At 37.4% G+C, this 25,081-nt stretch overlaps 1 protein-coding gene across 4 annotated transcripts in view; it reads left to right on the top strand.

Moving 5' to 3' along the window:
• The window catches only part of LOC127655324 (fibroblast growth factor 14-like), a 236,158-nt gene that overhangs the window by 117,434 nt on the left and 93,643 nt on the right, over window positions 1-25,081 (top strand). The window contains exon 1 of one of the 4 annotated variants that reach the window (XM_052143071.1): window positions 20,931-21,352. The exons of the other annotated variants lie outside the window; for them this stretch is intronic. Coding sequence (XP_051999031.1) covers window positions 21,160-21,352 — 193 coding nt within the window. The 5' untranslated portion in view covers window positions 20,931-21,159. Of the gene's footprint in view, window positions 1-20,930; window positions 21,353-25,081 lie in introns of those variants that run through there. 4 annotated transcript variants of the gene reach the window in all.

The following is a 25,081-nucleotide window of genomic DNA, read 5'->3' as shown; positions in this document are numbered from 1 at the left end:
AATAGAGGTCACTGGAGAGCAGAGTGGTACTGATGCCCTGAAGTCCAAAAAGTTATGTATTGCGGACCTACTAGGCACGAAGGCAAAGGGAGCTTTGGTCAGGTCACGTTATCAAAATCTTACGCAAATGGATGCCCCGTCCAAATTCTTTTTTAATTTAGAAAGAAAAAATGGCCAGAGTCGATATATTCATTCACTACGCTCAGAAAATGGGCAAGAGCTGACAGCGGCGTCTGAAATAAGACAGCGGGCTGTGAGGTTCTATAATGAACTGTATGAGAGTGAATATGAGGAAGACGAAGAAATGTCTGCTAGCTTTTATGCGGGTCTACCAAAGCTACAGGAGAAGCCAAAGGCAGTGCTTGAGAGGCCTTTGTGTGAGCAAGAGCTTTGGGATGCAATGCAGAACATGGAAAAAAAAAAGCGCCTGGTATCGATGGTCTTCCAGTTGAATTTTACAAAGCCTTTTGGGAGGTGATGGGTGAGGATTTCTTGGGTGTTCTCAATGAGAGCATAGCTGAGGGTTCTCTACCTCTGAGTTGTAGGAGAGCTGTGATCACTCTTCTACCAAAGAAAGGCAATTTGCAAGAAATTAAGAACTGGAGACCAGTGAGTTTGTTGTGCTCTGATTTGAAAGTCTTCTCTAAGGCTCTGGCCAATAGATTGAGAGAGGTGATGGGGCAGGTCATGCACCCTGACCAAACGTACTTTGTGCCTACTAGGTCTATTTTAGATAATATTTTTCTTGTTCGGGACATAATAGAAGTTGCTGGTCTTTTGGGTATCAATCTAGGACTCATTTCCATTGATCAAGAGAAAGCATTTGATAGAGTTGAGCACCAGTACCTTTGGAAAACCCTTAATGCTTTTGGTTTTGGCCCAGGTTTTATTGGAGTTATTAAAGTGCTGTACAGAGATATTGAAAGTATGCTAAAAATCAATGGTGGTTTGAGCGCCCCTTTTAAAGTTAATAGAGGCATTAGACAGGGATGTGCACTTTCTGGAATGCTGTACTCTTTAGAAACCGAAACATTGTTGAATAAGTTGCGTTTTAAAATAGAAGGTTTAGTATTACCTCACAACAACTTGCAGCATCAGATATCAGCTTATGCTGATGATGTAATGATTACGGTTAATGGACAGAATGATATATATACTTTGGTTAAAATTGTTGAAGAATTTGGAAACATATCTGCTGCCAAAATAAACTGGAGTAAAAGTGATGCATTGGTTGTTGGGAAATGGGAGAAGAGTCCACCATTATTACCTGGTGGGTTAATTTGGAAAAAAGGAGGGATTAAATACCTGGGAGTCTTTATCTGGGATAGTGTCATGCAAGGAAAAAATTGGGTTGGGGTGGTTGGAAAAATAGAGGGTAGATTAAAGAGATGGAAGTGGTTACATCTACAATTATCCTTTAGAGGAAGGGTTTTAATAATTAACAATTTGACTGCCTCATCATTGTGGCACAGACTGTCATGTGTGGACCCTCCTCCTGGTTTTTTCATTGTTTTACAGAATGTATTAGATTGGAAATACTTTTTGTTTTATTGAAGGATCTGTTTTTAAGATTTCAGGAAAATTTCACATTTAATGTGTTTATTTTGGGATCGAGATATGGTCAAAAACAGAGAATAAAATGGCAGTTAATTAATTTTATTGTTGGACAAGCTAAACTTGCAATTTACATCACAAGGAGAAATAGAATGGAGAATAGACATGGTCAAGATGTTGTACTTCTTTTTAAAGCTTTTTTAAAAGCTAGGGTTGGTGTTGAATACAAGTATTATAAAGTAATGAATGATATGGAGTCTTTTAAATTACAGTGGTGTTATAATAATATCATTTGTACTGTAATTGAAGGAGAACTCATTTTTGATATGTTATTAATTTAAAGTTGTTTGTATAGATGATTCGATCTGTCTTGTTAAATAAAGTTTTTTCTAAAAAATCAACAAAAAAAAAATCTCTCTCTCTCTCTCTTTCTCTCTGCCTCCTTTGAAATGGATGTTTCCTGTCATGCTCCATTATCACTCTTTCTCCATCCTGAAAGATGTCTTCCATCTCTAAATCAAACCTTTAAGATGTCTGCTCTTGTCATAAAATTAACCCTGTGTCTTGTAGCTCTTCAGGAAAGAGAACCATAGATCCTCACAGTCAGGATTTTTTGTTTCAGTCTTCACTGTTTTTCTTGTTTCAGATAGGAAGGAGAGACATTTTTTGAATTGTCATAATGCTCAATGACTAAATAATCAAAACTTCTTAACAGTGCAGTGTGTCTCATTACCTCACTCTGTTACCTCATACACAAGAATTCACATGGACTGGGAAGCTCATTCAAAATTAAGATATACTTACATTTCTAAATGATGGCTATTCCAAATTTTTGAGCTGGTTGTTCATTTTCAATTAACATTACTAACATTTATTTGTGGTCCCTGATAGCACATGTACATCACCTGGATGTCTATTTGATGTGTGTGTTTATATCTGAAAGACATATTTTTCATGTTGTTTGCTCAACTTCTGTATGTCTATAAGATGTATGTCAATAAGTATGTCTCAGATGTCAATAAGACATTCAGTAGATGTCTTTGAGATGTTTATGATTTAGAATATTTGTAAATCTGATCTTTTTACGATGTTTAGCAAATGCTAATTAAATTGTGTGGTTTGTTTGGGAGATTTGTGATATTAACTTTCTAAGAGATTTGGCTTTTTGGTGGATGACAAATGGATTAAAAACATTTTGTAGACTTGAACTGAAGCAGGGTCCCAAGTTATATCAATGGATAAATGAACATCCAGATTATCATTGAGAGTCTTTTGATGTGTGCCAGTAAGCAACCACCTAGAAAACACCCAGAACACCTTAGCAATGACCAGGGGTGTAGATTCCAGGGGGAAAGGGGGGAGATAATCCCACCAATAATCAAAACAAGCAAGTGATTGTGGTTCTTCATCATTATGAGTGTGTGTGTTTGTGTTTGTGTTTATTAATCAGAGCAGGAGTTCACTGGGCTGTCAAAATACACACTGAAGTTCATTTGGATCCTCATAGACCAATTTAACTTTAATAAAGCAACCTTTTGTATTATTTGGCCTTTGTTTGCTAATTTGTTTGTTGCATGTTTTCCTTTCACATCTACAAGGGTGAGCTTAAAGCTTAAACTTTTAGAAAACAATTTTTAGAAAAAAAACCTGCTCTTTAGGTCCATACAATGCAAGTGAATGGTGGCCAGTAATTTGAAGGTCCAAAAAGCATATAAAGGTAGCATAAAAGTAATCCATATGACTCCATTGGTTAAATCCATATCTTATAAATATAAATCTCACTTTCACTTCCACTTTTCTTTTGTTTATGTCGATTTGCATTCTTTGTGCATATCGCCTTCTACTGGGCAGGGAGAAAAATGTATAAGAAAAACTTTTATGACATAAATATTGATCTGTTTCTCACCCACACCTATCATATCACTTCTAATAATATGTATTTAACCGCTGTAGTCGAATGGATTAATTTTATGCTGCATTTATCTGCTTTTTGGACCTTCAAAGTTCCAAACACTTGCATTGTATGGATTGTATGAGATATTCTTCTAAAAATCTTAATTTGTGTTCTGCAGAAGAAAGAAATTCATAAACATCTTGGATTCCATTAAATTGCAGAATTCATGAAAATGCTTAAATGCAACTGCGGCTTCAAGGGAGAGTTCATCCAAAACCCTTTTTGTGTTTCACCCTGTCATCATTTACTCACCTTCATTTTGTGTGTATCCTCTGGAAGACAAAAGCAGATGTTTTGCAAAAAAAAATGTAAGCTTCTTGTTTTCCATAAAATACAAGTCAAGCTGCAAATAGGACAAACATAAATTTAGTCACACACATTCTAATCGGTCATATTCAGCCTGGGGCTGTAATTCATGCTGTGGGGTTCAGAGCAGTGTGCACCTACAGAGTAAGCCTGCATTACGTAACTTTTGGAAATCACATAATTCACTCTCTAGTGACATGCGATAAAAATTTTTTGCTAATGATGTCATAGCAGGGTCGGGAAAGGACAATAGATCAATCTGTGTTTCACCACATACTGCTATGTCGGACAAAAAAAACAGTGCAGTTACCTAATGGCTTAGAATGTACCAGATGTTTCTAATGTTTCTAAACCCTGCTGAAAAGATCAGCATTGGTGGTCACCACTATATGTTGTGTTTCTGATGCTGGTCCTTAGCACTGTATGCCGCTCTCCTTACCAGACTTCTTAAAGGGATAGTTCACACAAAAATGAAATTCTGTCATCAAATACTCACCCTCATGTTGTTTAAACCCTTATGACTTTCTTCCGTGGTCATTGCAAACCAGCATTAACCAGCTTGGACCAGTATGGAAATTCATGCTTTTTTAGCTGGTGTTTTCAGCAGTCTTTGAAAGATCATTGCAGTGTTTTATTTGCTATGATTAAATCAGTGAGGTGAAAAACTGTTTGCAGCATCTGCAGTGATTTTCTTTCATACTTAAATCTTGAAGTAGCCACTTCTGACCACTTGAGGGCGTCTTTTCTTTCTTAAGAATATACATAAAATCCTGACAGGTTCTTTTTTGTATCTAACTCCACATTCTCCCTTATTACAGACACCAGTATCCCCATTTTCAGACAAATACACAATATTCCAAAAACATTTGTTAGAACAATACCCAAAACTCTTAAACTGCCTAAAGAAAATATGTTGATAAGTTGTCAGAATACTCTGACTTCAGAACCTTTCCACAAAGTGTGCATCAAGACTCGAAAGATTGTGTTCATGGTGTTTTGGTGATTACTGTCACATGCGTTTTATAGATTTGATTCAACTGAAAGGCTGCAAGAGTCATAACATTTTGACAAAAAAGATAATGGTTCTCATTAGGAATTGTTTAGCCACATTTTGTAGTTTGAGGCTGTAATTTCTCACTGAAATCACTGAGCTGGTCTCTGCTGTGCTCTTGACCTCCCTCTTGTGGTTTTATAACAGTATAGCATAAAACAAACATTTATCACCACCACCAACAAACATTTCTTACAAAATGTTTGACCACCATAACATAGGAATATGATAAATTGTTTTGTGCAATTAAAATGTAATTTTATTTATTTATTTAGTTTTTGCTACAACCCATTCCCCATCAAGGACGTTTCAACTAAATGTTCCTTATAACATTGTACATTTTCAATATTGCTAAATATATTATAATTTTCCAGAAATTCTCTACACTAAATAATTTTTTAAATACTATTTTAAGATTTACGCATTTCAATTTCATGCAATTTTCACTAAATTAAATGAATAAAGCTTAAAATATTTTTTATGTTTTCTTAAAGATTACTCAATTTAATTTGATGAAATTTGGTCATGAAATTTAGATATTTTAATAAATGTATATATATTTTTTTAAATAACTCAATGGCTAACAGCTGATGTGCTGTTGCACTAATCCAGGACAGAACAGATGGAACAAACTGTAAATCATTGTTAGCAAGTAATTAAGCTCCCTAATCACATAAACCCTTTATATACTGAAATTTGTGTTATTCTTGTGTCAGACAATTGCTCATGAATTAGTCCTGTGTCAGCTCTCACATCCCTTTGGAAACCTTCACTTTCATTGCATTTTGTTTCTTTGTTTTCTTTCTCAATTTGAGTTATTAACACGTACAATTTTAGGACTAAGGATTTTATTTTTATATAAAAAAGTTAAATGAACTTAAATATTTGAGTTATGAGCCCAAAACCTTACATTTCAAGTAATACTTAATTAAGACAACTTAATATTTCCAGTAATGACAACTTTAGGGTTTACAGTGCACTTAAATGAAGAGTTCACCCAAAACCTCATTTGTTTTTGTCATGATTCTGTCATCAAAGAATTTACACTTGTGTCATTCCAAAGTTTATTTGTGACTTCAGTCTTTATGTTATTTTATGGTGCTCTATATATATATATATATATATATATATATATATATATATGCTATTTTATAAAAAATAATGTTTTTAAGCCTGTGTTCACTTCATGATACCTCTAAATGTGTCGATTTTTTAGGAGAGGTGTACTACAGTTCTAGGCAATCAGAATATTTTGTACCTGACAGTTAATTAAAAGATAACAGAGGGTAGACTTTTTTATTTGAGCAGTAAGCAACAGTCTAGAAATGCCTTATCTGCCATGTGTCTCTCTCTCTCGAACTGCCGGATCCGACTCTGCTTTATCCCTCTCCTCGTCTGATAGACCGATTGGGGCGGCCGTGCGGACTCATGGCCCAACCCAGCCCGACTCCTTGTCACAGTCACTAATCAATGTTTACATAACATAAATAAATTACATTAAATAAGAAAATATTCCTTGTCAAAGTATCAAGCCAAACTAGCAGTGATTGCACTCTAGTAGCAATGATAATCAGATGGAATTATTCTGCCACAATTGGCTTCCTCAGTGATCAGACTGAGCATGCTCAAAAGCCTGCAAGTTCTACCTTCAAGACAAAACTTGACATTGTATGTTCTTGCTGTTTAAAATTTGAGGTTCAGACATTTGGTGCGTGTGCTTGGATGAGAAGCCACTGATGCGAAGCTATCATCTGTGGCACTATGACTAAACGCCCCTAAGTAACATTACCACAGCGCCGCGGGACTTCGATTGGCCAGCCCGCGAGGATCCGGCAAGAAGAGCGGTTTGAGTCGGCCGGGGGCGTGACCGAATGAGTGCCGCCCCTCTCCCATCATTCACCACATGTTTGTGGAGAACCTGGTGCTTAATGACTTGTAGACGACCTGATTCTATGTCAGGGTGTCATGCTTGGCAGAGCAGCTCACTCGCTGCAATCATTGAAAGTCAGCCCTCGATCCAAGCTTTTGAAACTTGATACTTAAGTTGTTCACACTGAAAGTCATAAAAGTTTAACTTCTTGATTTTTTAAGTAATCTCAACTTTTCTACATTTGGTAGTTCAATCAGCATTTAAAATATAATTTGCCTGACAAAAACGGAAGTTGGATTTTCTACAGTTTAGGAATTATTTTTGTAATTGAAATTTTGTAATAGAAGATTTTTCCATTTTATATAATAGCCATGAGTGATAAAAACAAGTCCTAAAATATTTTGGAATAGGAGAGGGTGTCCTCTTTGCTTTTCTCTTAAAATTCACTCCAGTTAAACTCAATGAGTCACTACAACTCTAGTTCCCAGAGCTACTTCAGATATTCAGCGTTGAACTATGAATGACATTTAATGTGTGTTTTCCTTCAAGAGAAAAATCTGTTCGCTGTAAATATGTCAGAGAGAATTCATCATAAGCATATTATGACTGTTCTGTGTTTGCTGTGGTACTACTCACACTGTCTAAACAACCAGTGTGTTGAGTGGTGTGGGCGAGTTTATCACACATGTTGCTAGAGATACTAATTGTGAAAGTGTTGACTAATAGGCAGTGGTTGTATTGTGTGAATGTAGGAGGAAGTGTATGGGCACAACAATCTTAGTTCACACCTGTGCTATAGGAACACTAATGGTATTATGCGCATCTCTACCTGCTGCAGGCCAAACACTAGACACAGCTAATCTCTTTTCCTGGATGAAAAGCATGGCCCAGACCTAGTCTTTGTCTCTGCATTCTTTGCAGCTGACCTTCCCTCAAAATTTTGCAGCTGGTCAGCAGTTTTTCAAGGCTTTGCAGGACTCAAAATTCCTCTGCAATCTGCAGGGAAAAGCATCAAACCTCCCTATTTGATTTGGGCCAAGATAAATAGACACATGGATACAATTGTGGTTTATTGCATACGTGTTGGGAAACAGTGTGTTTTATATCCTCATGTGTTATATGAAGTATGTAACTTATTACAGTTTTTGTCTTGGTTAGGCATGATCAGTGAGCATTTGTTTGAATCACTGTTTGTGTTTAGTTTGCAGAATGCTGTGTCTATCCAATTTTGAGACGCTTGTTGTATTGTATATTAGAATTTCCCACTGTTTGGCTCTCCAGATCAGATTTCATAGGAAGTGATATTTAAGTCTGCAATAACGGTACGGCTTCTATTGATCTGTGGTTGTGCTAATTTTGAATGAGTTTGACTTGGGTATTAAATTACAACCCAGCAATTGAATTTAGGCTATATTAATTTTTAAGTAGGTCTCAGGTGAACCAAACGTATTCCAGATCTGATAAGGTGTGTGTGCGTGTGTGTGTGTGTGTGTGTGTGTGTGTGTGTGTGTGTGTGCTTCTCTGTATAGAAATAGGGAATAGTTGTCAAATGGATCAGCTGTCCGTTCCCTTAAGAACAACATGTCCCCTGGCACAGATAATATCCCTGCTGAGCAACTAAAGAAAGGAGGTTACATGTGTATGCTCACCCTCTACCAGTACATTACCAAGGCCTGAACTGATGAGAACATCCCACAACAATGGAGAGATGCAAAAATCGTTGTCATTTATAAGAACTAGGGTGACAAGGCCATTTGCGACAATAGTAGGGGCATATCACTTCTTTCTGTTGCTGATAAGGTCCTGGCTAGGGTGTTGCATCAGAGACTCATCAGTAACATCAATGAGTCAATGCTGCCTGAATCGTTGTGTGGATTTCGGAGGAACAGGAGTATGGTCGACATGATCTTCACAGTCCGGCAGCTTCAGGAAAACTGCAGGGAGCAACATCAGGACCTGTTTATGGCCTTTGTTGACCTCTCCAAAGCATTTGACACTGTGCAAAGAGAGTTCTTATGGGATGTCCTCCTCATGTTTGGCTGTCCCAATACATTTGTTAACATTCTCTACCAGTTCCGCGATGAGATGACTGCTTGGGTGACCCACCTGTGGACAAATGTTGGAGCCCTTCCTTGTACACACAGGGGTGTTTTACCAATGTTCTCAACAATGAGATTGAGAACAGCAGTGGTGTGGCAGTGGACTTTAGACTAGATGGCAATCTCTTTAACATTAGGAGGCTCCACCCATCCCCTAAACTCTGTAGAGAGTGAGTCCTGGAGCTGCAGTATACAGATGACTGTGCTTTTGTGGCACATACTCTGGAGGATCTCCAGTCCGTCCTTGCAGTGGCGGTGAGAGTGTACAGCAGGATGGGGCTGATTGTCAACACCACCAAGACAGAAGTGGTTTGCCAATGGAGTACCAGTGTCCCATCCACTCTATCTCCCTTCACAGTTGGTGTTGAACAACTGTCAGTAGTGTCATCCTTCAAATATCTGGGGAGTATTCTCGCAGAGGATAGCATCATCGACAGCGATATACAGAGCCGGATTAAACAGGCCTCATCTACCTTTGGGAGACTTCAGCACAGACTATTTGAGAACAAGAACCTTCATCCCTCCACAAAGGTGTGTGTCATCACCCTCCTCTATAGCTGTGAAGCTTGAGTAACCGCCATCCGTCACCCAGTGCCAGCTGCAGTGGCTGGGCCATGTGATAAAGATGCCCCCATGCTGGCTACCTTACAAAGTGCTATATTGCCAGCTACATCATGGTCGACGCTTAGCTGGAGGGCCGAAGAAGCACTTTAAGGATCAAATGAAGATTGCTTTGAGAAAGTGTAAGATCAGACCCGATGTTGCTGCTGATCGTACCATCAGGCAACAGCTTTGTAGGGATGGAGCTTGTATGCTGGAGATGGAGAGGACAACCAGAAGACAACAGGAGAGAGCAAGGAGACACACAGACATGGCTGCCATCAATACCACCACTAATAACACATATATATGCCCAACCTGTAATATAGCTTGTGGATCCAGGATAGGACTGTTCAGCCATCAAAGATCTCACCGTTAAATGAGTGGACGTCATCATCAGATTTTGGTGGACAACCAAAGCTTCTCTGTATAGAAATAGGTAATACTTGCCAAATGGATTAAGGCCAGTTAAAGGTTGTTACAGTCTGTTTCATCATTCGAGATTCATAAACCTTTCTAACAACCAATTAGGAATATCAAATCAACAGCTGTACTTTGTGTTTCAAAATAGCTGATACAGACTTATCAAATAAAAATCACTACAATAAGTGCATGTTGTATGTATTCAATTTGTTTGACCAAGAGAGCAAATCCTTTGGAGAAAGCTAGGTGGAAAACCGAACTATGGCGAGTGCAAAAATCCCTCTGCCCTTTTGAAAGTTTACCAACAGGGAATTTCCATGTATTTTTCCTGATAAAAAAGGTTCAGATTGGTTTAGATTAGAGATGAGCATTAGTCTAAGCAGCTTGCTTGGTATTAGCATTCAATGGAAGTACCAAATAGAAATCCCACTCATCACATGAATTGTAGAGACAATGATGTGTATTCTAGCAATGATGCTAGTTGCTTGTAAAACGATTAGTAATAACAATGAGAGCAATGTAGAACAGATATGAAAGATGAAAAGGAATAACACTGAAAAACTGAAATAAAGGACCTAATCAAATAATATACAACAACAAAAACAAAAAGTGTTCAGTACAAGTTAAAGGGATAGTTCACCCAAAAATGAAAATTATCTCATCATATACTCACCCTCAAGTCATCAATGATGTGTATTCTCCGGAACAGAATCAAAGATTTTTAAGAGAGTATCTCAGCTCTGTAGGTCCTCACAATGCAATTAAATGGGTACCAAAAAGCACATAAAGTCAGCATAAAAGTAATCCATAATCCATCCATCTATATCTTCAGAAGTAATATGATTGGCGTGGGTGAGAAACAGATCAGTTTTTAAGTCATTTTTAACATAAATTCTCCTCCCTGCCCGGTAGGTGGCGATATGCACAAAGAATGTGAATCACCAAAAATAAAAGAAAAAGAATGTGAAAGTGGAGATTTATAGTAAAAAAAGACTTAAATATTAATCAGATTGACATGTCATTAATTTAACCACGGAAATTTCATGGATTACTTTTATGCTGCTTTTGTGTAATTTTGGAGCTTCAAATTTTTGATTCCCATTCACTTGCATTGTGAAGACCTACAGAGCTGAAATATTAACTTAGTTTGAATTCAGCAGAAGAACAAAAGTCATACACATCTGGGATGGTGAGGATGAGTAAATGATTAGAGAATTTTCATTCTTAGGTGAACCATCCCTTTAAGCTCAATTGAAAGCATTTGTTGCATATTGTTGATAACCACAAAAATATATTTTCTTTGACTCATCCCTCCTGTTCTTAAAAAAAGATGAAGCAAACATTTTGGTTACAGTGAGGCACTTACAATGGAAGTCAATGGGACTAATTTTTGGAGGGTTTAAAAGCAGAAATGCTAAGCTAGTAATTTTATAAAAGCACTTTAATTCTTCTGTCAAAAATGTTGTATTATTTGAGATGAAAAGTTGTTTAAATTTGTTTGTTTGTCCTGTGTTTAGTAATTTTTTCCAATCAGTTTTACCAGGGACAAACTGCTGAACATTCGGCAGCACATACCAGACAATATTTTCCCTGTTTTGGACTATTTGGATGTTTTGTTGGACATTTTAGTCAGAGGCACAGCTATGTTGTTTAAGCGCGCTATAAAACGCAGGTGAGGGAAGGCAGCGCTGACGAGTATTTATCTAGCAAATCTCTGCTCTCTTCCTAACAAAGTGGATGAACTACATCTCCTCACCTGTACAAACAAGGACTTTTCAAACTCTGCTGCCTTGTGCTTCACAGGAACCTGGCTGAGTGAAGACATTCCTGACAGCGCATTACATCTGTTGGGCTTTCAGCTGTTCAGAGTGGAGTTAACAGGGAAAACAAGAGGCGGTGGAACATTCTTTTACATCAGTGAAAGTTGGTGTACAGATGTAACAACGTTAAAGAAGTTGTGCTGTTCTTATTTGGAAGTGCTCTTTATCAACTGTAAGCCTTTCTACTTGCTGGGGGAGTTTTCCTAGTTTATTCTGGTGAGTGTGTATATTCCTCCACATGTGTGCGTGAAAGCAGCGCTGCAACAGCTGGCTGATCAGATCATAGACACGGAACAACAATACCCGGACTCACTTATTATTATTTTTGTAACAGAGCCAACCTCACCTGTGAATTGCCAAAATACAGACAGCACATTATATGCCCCACCAGAGACAGAAATACATTGGCTCTTTGCTACACAACAATAAAGGATGCATATCGCTTTAGGACTCTCTGATCACTGTCTGGTTCATCTTCTTCCTACCTACTGGTAGAAACTAAAATCAGATAAACCTGTAGTAAAGACTGTAAACATATGGACCAATGAAGCAGAGTTGGAACTACAAGCCTGCTTTGACTGCACTGATTGGAGTGTATTTGAGGCTGCAGACACCAATCTGGACGAGCTCACAGATACTGCCATTGGCCTCATCCAAGATGACGATGAGTCTGTATACAGAAGGGAGGTTGAACGGCTGGCTCACTGGTTCAGTCAAAACAACCTGGAGCTAAACACGCTCAAAACAGTGGAGACGATAGTGGACTTTAGGAGGAAAACCACAACATTGACCCCACTCACCATTCTAAACAGCACTGTGGCAGCAGTGGAGTCGTTCAGGTTCCTGGGTGTACCATCTCACATGACCTGAAGTGTGAGACCCACATTGACTCAGCAGAGATTGCACTTCCTTCACCAGCTGTGGACGTTCAACCTGCCACAGGCACTGCTGATACAGTTCTACACAGCAGTAATTGAGTCTGTCCTCTGCACTTCAATAACTGTCTGGTTTTGTTCAGCTACGAAATCGGAAATCAGAAGACTGCAAAGGACAGTTCGGACTGCTGAGCAGATTATTGTTTGCCCCCTGCACTCCCTTCAAGAGCTATACACTTTCAGAGTGAGGAAAAAGGCTGTAAAAATCACTCTAAACCCTACTCACCCAGCCCTCTACCTTTTTGAACCATTGCCTTCTGGCAGAGGCCAACATACCCTACCGCTTCTGCAATACATTCCCTCGCATCTGTATATAACAGATTTGTATTTGTATTTATACATACGTATAAATACAAATACAACATATATTATCTTATTGTGTATTTTTATATATACTTATATTTTATATTCAATTTTTATTTTTATTCTATTTTTAATTATTATCTCTGTCTTGTTTGTATTGTTTGTGCACTGGCAGCTTCTGTCACCAAGACAAATTCCTTGTATGTGTAAGGGTACTTGGCAATAAAGCTCATTCTGATTCTGATTTTCATGGTAATTTTAAGGTGTTAGTGTTTACAGCATTATGTCATCATGTAATGAATTTGTAAAAAGCGATTCTATCACACTAAAATCATGTTAACATGCATATTGTTTTCGTCTTGTAGTTATACTTTTGAAACGTATTTTACCGTTTGTGGATTGGACCATTTAAGAAAAGGAGGGAATAGTCTATGCAATTTTGTAATATTGTTATGTTGGTGAGATCAAAAAATGACTCTGGTCAAACTTGGGCCGCCAACACATTCGGGCCACAACACAATTAATCAGAGCATGTCCACCATTTACCAGACTGTGTTCTTGGCTTTTTTTATTTTATTTTTATTTTTTTATCACAAAAGACATATCAGTCAGTATACAGTCATGGGACCAAGAATTGTTAGACACAGTATGACCCTGTTGGATGTGACTGTGCATCGATCTTCCTCCAGTATTCATGCCTATTCAATTGCACTCATTCTTTCCCACTTTTTCCACATCACATTTGCCATGGTATGTGTGGGAGTGCTGCCGGGTTTTGCTACAATTTTGGGTGGGTGTGTTCTTATTTGATTCTTTTTGATTTCAGCCAGAAGAAGTACTGGACCACAGCATGTGGTGTGTGGGAGCATAGACACTGAGCATATTATAGTGGAGGACCGATACCCTGTGTGCCAACAACTTCTTCTCCTTCAGGGTATTCACACTTTCTTTCACTCTTTCTGAGAGTCTGTCCTAATATACAAACAGCTCACATGGCACCACAGACGGTAAGTAGGCTACATTTTACCCTTGGGCTCCAGTTGAGAAGATAGCATTTGGTGTTCAGCGAACATGATGAGAAAAGAGTGATTCAACATAAACATTATATTGTCTGTTAAAAGTGAATTCAGTCGAGCAAAGAAGAAGCATGCAGTGAATGGGGACTACGTCTAGATGATAACTTTATCACCTACAATTGAAATTAGCACATATTTGATAGCATAAATGTCTTCTTCTTTATACTGGTGCTTAAGATTGAACTGAACTGACATGAACATAATTATCATTCCAGAGGTTTCACAAGGCTTTACACTTTGTGTGTACTTGGAGGTCCCTTGGGTTTCCACAGGGAGATTACTTAGCAGAGTCGTTCCTATCTCTATCACACAGACCTGAAAAAAGAGGGCTGTTCAGGAAGGGTGTCAACTTATTTAAATTCACAGTCTCTGCCCAGGGTTTCTTGGATGAACATATTTTTGCTCTGCTGCTCACAATGTTGCATACTTAATACGGGATCAAAGGAGAGGCAACGGAGCAAACAGAATTTTTAGTAGAGCAGCTCTGTCTTTCAATCTACAGTATATTCATCACTTTGGGGTACATCCCAGTATTTCCCATAACCCTGGTGAAAGTAATGGTGTGTGATACATTGTGCTCTTCTCCATCATTTAGGGCTACTCTCAACCTGCTAACACTGTACAGGGGTTAGCAATGAGCAGTTCTTTCCTGAGTAAATTAAGTAACATGTGGCAATGGTGACTAAAAAATTTCCAGTACCTAAAATGTAATGGTATGAAACCTATTATTACCCTCATGTTTTTCTCAAATTTCCGGTCAGTGAGTTTACTTTGATACTCAGGACAATACACCTAAGACTGAAAGAAGATTGAAAGGTTGTTTTCTTGTTTCAGGGAAGTGATCTAGCTCATTATATTATATTAGGATACATTTGCCATTATCACCTCTGTAATGAGATCTGTTGTTGATATTTAAATGTCAGGCTTAATGGCAAAACCCTCAAGCGCAAACAGGATTGTATTGATTTGCTGGATCCTCTTGTTCTTGTCTCATTAATCTACAATTGGATTTAACATAGGTGCTCATCTCACTTTGGCCTTTTCCCTGATTTGTATACTTGTCATGAGGTTAATTTTTATACTAGATAACACTGTTTTCAACAAATGCAAATTAATACAATGCAAATTACTTTCTGAATTACTTTCAGACTTAAAGTGAGAGAATCTGGTATATGGCGGTGTTTGAAATGCAGTCATGAGCCATGCTCAGAACAAAATACTAACATACTATTTACTGCATGCTGCACAGTCTTTACTGGCTACATTGTTAAAAGTGGTGTCTAGTTATCATTTTGGAAATAAATGCAGTTATTTGTGTTTTTTAATAACATTTTGTGTGAAAATGACTTAATTTTTTTGGTAGTCCAATAAAATAATGTGTCAATTATTAGATTTACGAATTCACATTGGACGTGGATGGAAGCAAAATAATAACTGACATGACATTCTAACTGAAAACATTTCAGCAAGTCGGTCCACTTGGCGGCCATCTTTGGAATGCTAACGGACAACAATTTTTCTGTGTAAACAAGTGGCATACCAGTGCAGCTCACATCTGCTTGAATAGGGACAGAACAAAATCTCCAAAACAGTTAGTCAAGATTACGATCAAAGAACAGCAGTAAATCAGCAGTAAAATTTGACAACACTGGTATCATAAATTGTGCCTCTTTACATCAGATTATGCTAAAAAAAAATTAATTCCAGCTTGTCTTGCTAATGCGCATTCTCGAGTTGATTGACAGGTGATGTCTTTATCTAAAAGGGAATTGGCTCTTCTACTTCCATTTCTACATCTGTCGACCATTATACTTTCCAATTTCTCCCATTCATATTTGTAGAAGTGGCCGTCTCTGCTAAATAGTTTCTGAATATACCCAAATGAATTCGAATCGAATCAAGTCATATAAAAATTTGAATCGAATAGAGAGCTTCTGATTCCAAATAAAATTCAGGATATATGTATTGATACCCAGCACTATTTATTAGTGCTATTTTTTAAGTAATGTGGACCTGTAATTAAATAACACCATCCTAGTGATTTAGATGCACAATATTACACAATCCATCTTCTTTAATGCTGAAACAACAATTCAATACCACCAGAATAACAATAATACGTTTACAATGCTGTTTATGAGATTCAGACTGGCTGTTTATAGATTTATTTTATAGCCTTTCAGAAAAAAATATTCTTCTGAAAATTAAAGCATAGGAGTTTCCTGTTTCTCTTCAATAATGTCTTGCTTTTGATATCTCATCCGACAATTCCCTCTCCATGGGAGAGAGACATTGCTTTTCCAGTTAAGCAGAACACTAATTTCTCATTTTCATTCTGTGATGTGTAACTCCCAAATCTAGGCGGCTTTATTAGCTTAAGTCATTACAGTGGACAGAGATATTTATCTGCAAAACACTGCAGCTATTTTTTTTTTTTTTTTTACCATTTTCAGCTTCTTTAAAGAGCCTCTGTATCTTCAGCTTCTCAGAATGGACAGCTGACATTTCAGAAAGCAGATTAAACTCCAATGTCAACTCTAACACTAACCCAAACATCATTACTATCTACTTAATTAAATTGAGCTTCTTCTTCCTCCCAAATAGTGTGAAACAATTTGATTTAAACAAATAAAGCACTAAATCTCCTGTTTCTCCCCTCAACCTCTCAATGTGTGTGAAGTTATCTCCAGTTTATAACTGCTGTCATCACACCCGCTAACAAAAACCAGACAGCCCTAAAGCCTTCCAAACCATCATCTGGGCTCATTTACATTTGGTGTCTGTGTCTGCTGTGACATCAGGCTGATCACACAGTAAAATTGGAAACAGTATGTTGACGTTTCTTTAGCTAAAATGCTTACCAAAATTCGAAATACTTCCCCTAATGGAAGACGTTAAGTGTTGTTGGGCATATGGGCACATGTGAGCTCCATTTTCAGAGTGTAATATCCACAGAGGGGCGCCCGAGGCGAGTTGTGAAGCTAGTTTTTTTTCAGCTGTACAGGCTGTAATACAGCGAAGGGTAATGCATATTTTATAAACTGAACCCCCCCAACCCAACCCAACACCCAAACCTAAACCTTATGTGATACTTCTTGGTTTCTGTGTGGGATCCAAAAATGGATCTCTAATGCTGCTGACGCAATGCGCTTCTTGTCACTCCACAAGGTAAGTTAAACACCTGAAAGAAGATGTCAGTTGTCAGTGAGTCAGCATAATGGGGCCAATTCTAGGGTACTGGAAGTCTCAGAAACAACATGCCGACTTCCTGTGTGATCATGTTGGTGACATTCCTTGAAGTAAGATGTTGTTCTGCTGGTTTCACTAGGCTTTGGTAAATTTGTAGTTTTTGTTCACTGGCAATCTTATCCACCCCTTTTTCTCTTAATTTTATATGTGGGCTGCTTCAGGGCTCTGCAAATTTTTATGAAACAGAAGTTCCAGTCATCTTACAGTATGGATAAGATTTTCCCTCGTTGTTTTTTATTTTAAATGGTATTGTATCTGATAGCAATAATTAGAACATGTTTCATTCAGCTTGTTAGCTAATGTTAATAAAATACTAAGTGGAGGACAGGCTGGTAGTCTGGAGTAGATTACATTATGGAGTAGTTTCATTTATGTTGCAATCTGTAAATATTAGATCAAAAGTAGTCCTGATTTACGTGTCTTTTTTCTTATCTTTAAGCCATTCTCTTCACAGAATTGCCTCCACATTGTACTCTAGGTAAGATTGTACATGATGAAATTATTTCATTTCAGCTCATAATTGTTAAAATTTTATAGAGTGGAATTCTTCCATTCTTCCATAATATTTTTCCTCTGAATCCTCAGAGGCGATTGTTTTAGCCTGCTGAACAACAATTGTTTGGGACAGTCAGACCTTACTAATAATGTTATCTGTGAGTATAGACCCTATAAATGGGGCTGTGTCATTGACAGTCAGGCAGGGTAATGCACTGTTACCTCTGTTAAATGTGCAATGGGTTTGCTATGGAGTCTTATACATTCAGAAGGAAAAAGCATGAAGGTATGTGGTCATTCTCGAATCCATGACAATGCAATTGTGTGTGTGTTTTTTCAATTCTATTAATCATTTGTGTGTGCTAGTTCATTCTGAGAAGACTGGTGAATTGAAATGCATCCTAAATGTTAGGTCTGTCTTGCCATGGGCTTTTGCAGTGTAGTCCATTTGCTATATGAATGATTCCTCTTATTTTTTGTAATTATATCTAGTTTTTGCATACAGATGCCAGCCAAGATAAAATTGAAGAGGAAAAAGTCAAATTCTATGTTCATTTCTGTACTATGACTCAAAGTGTACATATACTTTAGGGTACTACTTTTTTGTAGTTTGTTATGTGGACTCTTTTTCTGTCCACAAACTCATGTTACCGGGGACTGTAATGGATCTATTTAGTCTTTCACAGACAGCTACTCCTTTGCAATGGTTCCTTTTGTTTACCAATTAAATAATAATTATTAGTTTTAATAGCTTACATAACTTTAATAAGTCATTTCCAAAATTAGTGCATCATATTATGCTTATTTCATTTGTTAATGTATATTCAAATACAAAATGTCATGACTTGAGCAATATATTTTTAATTATATTCACATTTGAATGTCCATAAAGTAAAAATGTGTTAAGCATTTATAATTTGTTACAGAATGATTCATGAAAGGTATGTTGTGTTACCCAGTTATCTGTGTGTGTGTGTGTGTGTGTGTGTGTGTGTGTGTGTGTGTGTGTGTGTGTGTGTGTGTGTGTGTGTGTGTGTGTGTGTGTGTGTGTGTGTGTGCTATTGTGAATGGAGTCATAGTTAAGCTGACAGTGGCCGCTGCTGGCGGCTGGGCAAACTGCAGTGGCTCCTTCACCGGCAATAATGCAGTTAATAAGCTTGCAGTATTTTAGCTATCTGGTATCCTGTCCTTATATGATTTGTACATGTATGCTTAAAATGTCAGTTTTTTAATTTTCATACAACATGAAGTTTGTGAAATTAGTCACTATATTTAATGTATATATCATTAGACCATTTGCATGTTTCAATGTTTTTTCACTACATATTCTGCTCAAGTAGTGACAGGTTTGGAAAAGTCAATGAGCTTCAGTGCCAGTTATTTGGGCAGAAGAGGTAGATAACCACTACCAGCAGTGGATGAAAGACTGAATATTTAATTGCAGAGACAAACAGCAGATGGCCCTCTTGAGTTTTTCCTCTCTTTTTTCTATGGTGATATTAATCTAAATGAGAAAATACTCTGTGTTATTGGGGCATGATATTAAATTGGCACCCCAGCCATTATCGCAACACATATTACCATAATATAAATAAATAAATAAATAAAATAAACAGGCTACAGATACAGTAAGTGTATGCCAATAGCAAAAACACAAGAACCTCATCCACATGCATTACATACTGTATGTGTTTTGCCTTAAATCACTAGGGGTTTCAAAAGAACCTCAAAGGTGTGATGGAGGACCTAGTTCGTTGTGATCATGTGGGGAGGATATCTGTGTTCAGTCATTCAATTCTCAGGCTTTCCTTAAGCTATTCTGTCTCGAATTAAATAAACATGAGATTGGTGGTCCCAAACCTAAGCCTACAGTAGGCTATTTACTAAGGTGTCTAATAATAGTTTGTAATACACACAATTCAACTGCGTGCTAACAATGAAAAAAACATGTATTTTTCTGGTTATTAAAGCCATGTACATACACCTGAAATCTAAGCACGTCGCTCTGTAATATGTTTTGAAAATGTACCATGTCATCCGAGCAATGTTTGCAGCTGCACTGCTTTGCAACTGAATTGTATTATCGAATCAATTGAACCTTATTATCGAGCTTTTAACAGAACTAGAGCGATCCTTCCGTTGAGATGTATACATACACAGAGTAGCCTAGAAAGTTCCTACACAGACATCGGCTGGGATTAAGCGAAGGGTGGGTTTCTCTCGTCTGTGAAACGATGACAAAGGAGGAGTTTGTCGTTAAGACTTGTTGATGATCTATGAGGCTGAGGCGGGAAGCGCGTGTTCGTTAAGACTTGTTGATGCCGTTGACTTAAGGCTGAGGCGGGAAGCGAGTGCGTCTCACTCGCTCCTCACCGTTTACGCTAAATGAGCTCGAACTGTATGATGAAGATGAAAATACATGAATACGGTTCTCAGTTTTAATTTCTAGCTAATGTAGTTGTTTTAGGCACTTATGTTGCATATTTTTGTACCCCCGCTTCGGGCAAAGTCTTTTTTGTTTGAGTCTATTTATTTGTTCGTTCCTGTCACTTCGGGTAGACGTCATCCTCACCAGAGCTGGTCAGTGTTACTTACATTTTCTCCTCAGAAGACATGCTGCTTTTTTATAAAGAAAAGACCTGTATATTTTTTGAATATCCATCCGAATTAGAACATGACTGAATGGGGAGTGATCGTCTGAGGAGACATCTTAAGAAGTATCAACAAAAAAAAAACCTTCATTCAAACTTACCTCAACTCACCGTCGTCGCGCTGTCCGTTACTTCCCATTTGAATTCCGCGTGGTATTATCAAGATGAGCGAATATTTGAAGAGAATCGGCGTGGGTATTTGCTTAACTTGGTGAATATGTGAGACATATGAATATGTGTAGTCGCAGGGCTCCACCTGGGAGAAGAAGGTGCTCGCGTTTCTCTGCTTGACATTTCAGAAGCAAAAACGCTTTTGTTTGTGCAGACTCCGGGAGTGGACGTCGCTGTCCGTGGTGCTGAATTTCACATGACCGGGTCTAAATTAAAAGAAAGTGACTGATTCGGGATGCCATCAAGCGTGGATGCAAGCCAGAACGTATTTTCATATCATCTTCAAGGAACCGGCCAACTCATGTGATAAGCATTTGCTATAAATCATTATTAGGAATGATAAGTATCCTGTTTTTTTTTAAATTGGACAACATGTGAAATACGAACAGTTGAGTAATAAATACTTCACCGTTGTATTCATTATGCTAATTCAGTGTCTTATATCACCATCCGTTATGTGTGGATATATCTGATAATCGTTCGTTCATATCTGAGGGAACAACAGAAAAACAGTCGCAAAAATGGGACTATAAGTGAGACAGATCGGACGGGTTGTTGTTGTCTGTGCGTTGTGTGTAGTTCAACAGCCCTGTTTTTGAAACATGGCAGCGGCAATTGCCAGCGGTTTGATCCGCCAGAAGAGACAGGCACGGGAACAGCATATAGACCGGCCATCCACCAACAGAAGGAGAAAAAGCCCCAATAAAAATAAAGGGCTTTGCAATGGGAACCTGGTCGACATCTTCTCTAAAGTGCGAATCTTCGGTCTCAGGAAACGCAGACTACGACGACAAGGTGTGGGAAGTTCCTTAAAGCAAACAATCTAATTGTGTTTGAGAAATCAATGCAGGTGCATATGGTGTTTAATGTCTTCAGACTAGATTCGCCTACATTTCAATTTCTCCTTCATATGCCAGATTAGCTATTGCATGAAATTGCTGTTTATTATGGCAGTAGTAGCCTTTAGGGTTTATATTAGTCTTCTTGTATAGTTTCCTAATATCTTTGAGATTCAGCTTTATTGGTGCTGTTTACATGAGTTTTCACATCAGTCTGCAAACCTGCCACAATTTATCACACAAGTCAGTATTAAGACACTATATTTAACGTACGTCATACTGTGAATTTAATTCTCAGTATTTTCCTCGGAAGCACGCTTTTCGATGTTTCCTCAGTTTTAAACGCACGTAGGCCACATATATTGAGAACTACATGCGATTTTGATACTAAACTAGATATGTGGATTATTTAAAATATTATGGAATTTTGCTTTATCTTTCTCTACTTCGCTCTCTCTTTCTGTCTCTCTTTACCCCTTGGGAGGCGATTATGCAGAATTATTGGCACGTTTCATGAATGCAAGTAAAGCAGCAGGTGGCCAACGTGTTGCGTAATAAAATGCTTTCACACACAATCAGTAAAAACATCAAACAACAGCCAATGTTAACACACAATATTCAGTTTAGGTAAGATCGCGATAAAGCCACTTGCTTCCTGTAGCACAAAAAGCAATGGGGGTAATTTGTATACTTTTGTCCTCTTATTTATTGGTGCTTCTGCTCAAATACAAAAACGAACCTGTTTGTTAAAATGCGTGGCTTCAATCCAAAATTATAATACTTATTGGATTTTTAAGTATTTACAGTATCCTTTAATGTTTTCAGTCAGATTGTGTTGTATAACCATAAGTGTAATACAAGCACTGAGCACTTTATTAGGAAAACCTTAACACCTTCTTATTCATGTGATTGTCTAATCAGCCAATAGTGTCTGGCAGCAGTGCAGTGCATAAAATCATTCAGATACAGGTCAGGAGCTTCAGTTCATGTCATCAACCATCAGAATGGGGAAAATATATGATCTCAGTGATTTGGACTGTCGAATGATTGTTAGTGCTTGATGGGCTGGTTTGAGTATTTCTGTAACTGCTTATCTTCTGGGATTTTCATGCACAACAGTCTCTAGAGTTTACTCAGAATGTCACCAAATCAAAAAACATCCAGTGAGCAGCATTTCTACGGACAAAAATCAATTGTTGATGATAGAGGTCCATGGAGAATGGCTAGAATGGTCCAAGTTGACAAAAAGGCTATGTGTACAGTTAACAAAGATAACCACTCTGTACAATTGTAGTAAGCAGAATAGCATCTCGGAATACACAACTCATTGACCCATGTGGTGCAAGGGCTACAACAGCAGAAGACCACATCTTTATTAGGACCACAGTGTTTCTAATAAAGTGCTCAGTGAGTGTATACACAACATTATTGTTTTGTGTGAGATTATTTTGCATTTTTAAAGGCATTACTAAAAAAAATACAAAATAAATAAATAATAATTGCATGCTGCCATCTTATCCAATAGAGGAGCTGCAGTCTGATAAAACTATATAGAGGTGGTGAATTGGCATGTTGTAGATCATTGTACCTGTCAGAGATGTCCAGAGGGGAATCTTGCACCAATAAGTAGTGAGTAAAAGACGTATATGTTAAACTGAGAGTGAGGAATTAGCCCTGGAACGGCTAGACTAACGTGCACCTGTGACGGCCATCTTATTGCATCTCATGGCCTCCACTTACACTCCTAACATTTAATATCTTTTTTTTTTTTTTTTTTTTTTGTGCAGGTTAGGCTTGTAAGTCATGCTTATCCACATTTTCCGAATTACTTGTGATGATGCACCCACTGGGATTTTCCACATTAATTTCCAATTGCAGCTACATTTACAAAATCTTCAGTGAGCAGTTTCACAGCCTTGAGGGCTCACCAGGGGCTCTGTGGATCTGAGAGTTAGTTTGCCCTCTCTCCTAGGCTCTCTCACGTGTAGCCTGTGCTCTCAGAAAAAATATGCTTAGCTAGGTTAAGGCAGTTTTTTGTAGTGGTCACATGAAGTACAGTTAAAATAAGTGTTTGCTCAAATAAACCTGAGAGTAGCAACCAATTGTATGAGGCAGTGAGATGCTACAGTTTCCACTCTAACTTTAAATCGTGACATGGAGACAATAAGTGTCACCCTTCGGAGTATGGAAAAGCTTGTAGAGAGTGTGAACATACATATAGCCTTGTGACAATAGAAAGCCTTTTAGTTACAAAAAACCTTTTACTAACAGAAAGTAAAAACAATAATGCTTGCTTAAGCATACACTAACTGATAATTTTATTAGGAACACCTGCACACCTACTTATACATGCGATTATCTAATCAGCCAATTGTGTGGCAGCAGTGCAATGCATAAAATCATGCAGATTAGAAACTATTTGCATTAGCTGTTTGAGTATTTTGAACTTAAAATTTTGTTTGACATTAGACTTCACATGTAATGCCAACTCAAATGTATTAATTTACAGGCCATTTTTTAAAAGTTATAAAGGTAATCGTTATCTTGTTGGGAACCATCATTATCAAGTAATATTTACTGATAGGTTACACAGATTTTTAAGTTAGTTACACTTGATTTTCAAAAGGCATTTAATTTCTATTCCAAGTCTCCTAATATAGCCTATTTACTATACAAAGTTTAATCAACAAGTGTTTGAAATTAAATTCAAAATATTTATTCATATTACTCGTTACAAATTCATTAAACATTTCAACATCAATACATTTTTAAATGTATCCAAGAAAAATAGAAAAACACAAAAACACACCTACTTTTATAGACTAAAACACAAATGGGAGTACAGAGAAACTGGTTTTGTATTAAAATCTGTATAATACATGAACAGGACCTATTATTTCACCATGAAGTTACATTTGGTCTTAATGTTAAACATTAAAATTTTGAAAATATTACCTGTGTAGTTTACAATGTTGCAGCAACAAAAAATGACAGCAGCAAAGATAAATGCATTTTGCAAACTTCATAAGCAGAATGTGAAAAATTGTTAGCTACTAATTTAATTAGTGATTTTTACATTAAAAAACATTTTGAACTAATATGCCACACTAAAACACTTGACTACAAAGACACACTTGAAGGCTGAACACAAATTAATTAAATTATATTTTAGGTTAATGTAAATGTATGAAATTTGTTCATTGTTAGTTCATAATGCATTAAAAGTGGTTAAAATCATTCACCCAAAAATAATAAGTATCTCGTCATTTATACATTGTGAGTACATGAGTACACGTGCAGTGCTATGCAGATGGGTCAAGGACAATAAATGCATTTACTAACGTTAACAAACAGGCCTAGAACCTTATTGTAGTGTTTCTGTATTTGCATCTGAAGGCTTCCCTAAAGGCCCTGGCATACTCACTGAGAAGTTCTTTTTTAATCTTCGGTCTGAGCAAAAAGAAGTTTGACATACTGCATACTGTTTGTGAACATACATACATTTTTCAGGATATTGCTAGATCTAAGCATCATCAGCATGGGTATGTGAATGTGCAAATGTGTACAAGTATTTAATCCTATGATTTTAGAAATGTCCACATTGACTTATGCATGTCAATGAAGGCTTTCCTGGTTCCTGTGAAGCAATCCAAATGTGTATTATTGTTGAGAGCACAATAGGGAC

The sequence above is a fragment of the Xyrauchen texanus genome, chromosome 14, assembly GCF_025860055.1.
Source record: "Xyrauchen texanus isolate HMW12.3.18 chromosome 14, RBS_HiC_50CHRs, whole genome shotgun sequence".
Classification (NCBI taxonomy): Eukaryota; Metazoa; Chordata; class Actinopteri; order Cypriniformes; family Catostomidae; genus Xyrauchen; species Xyrauchen texanus.
The sequence above is the reverse complement of the archived record's forward strand: the minus strand, read 5'-3'. Positions and strand labels throughout refer to the sequence as shown.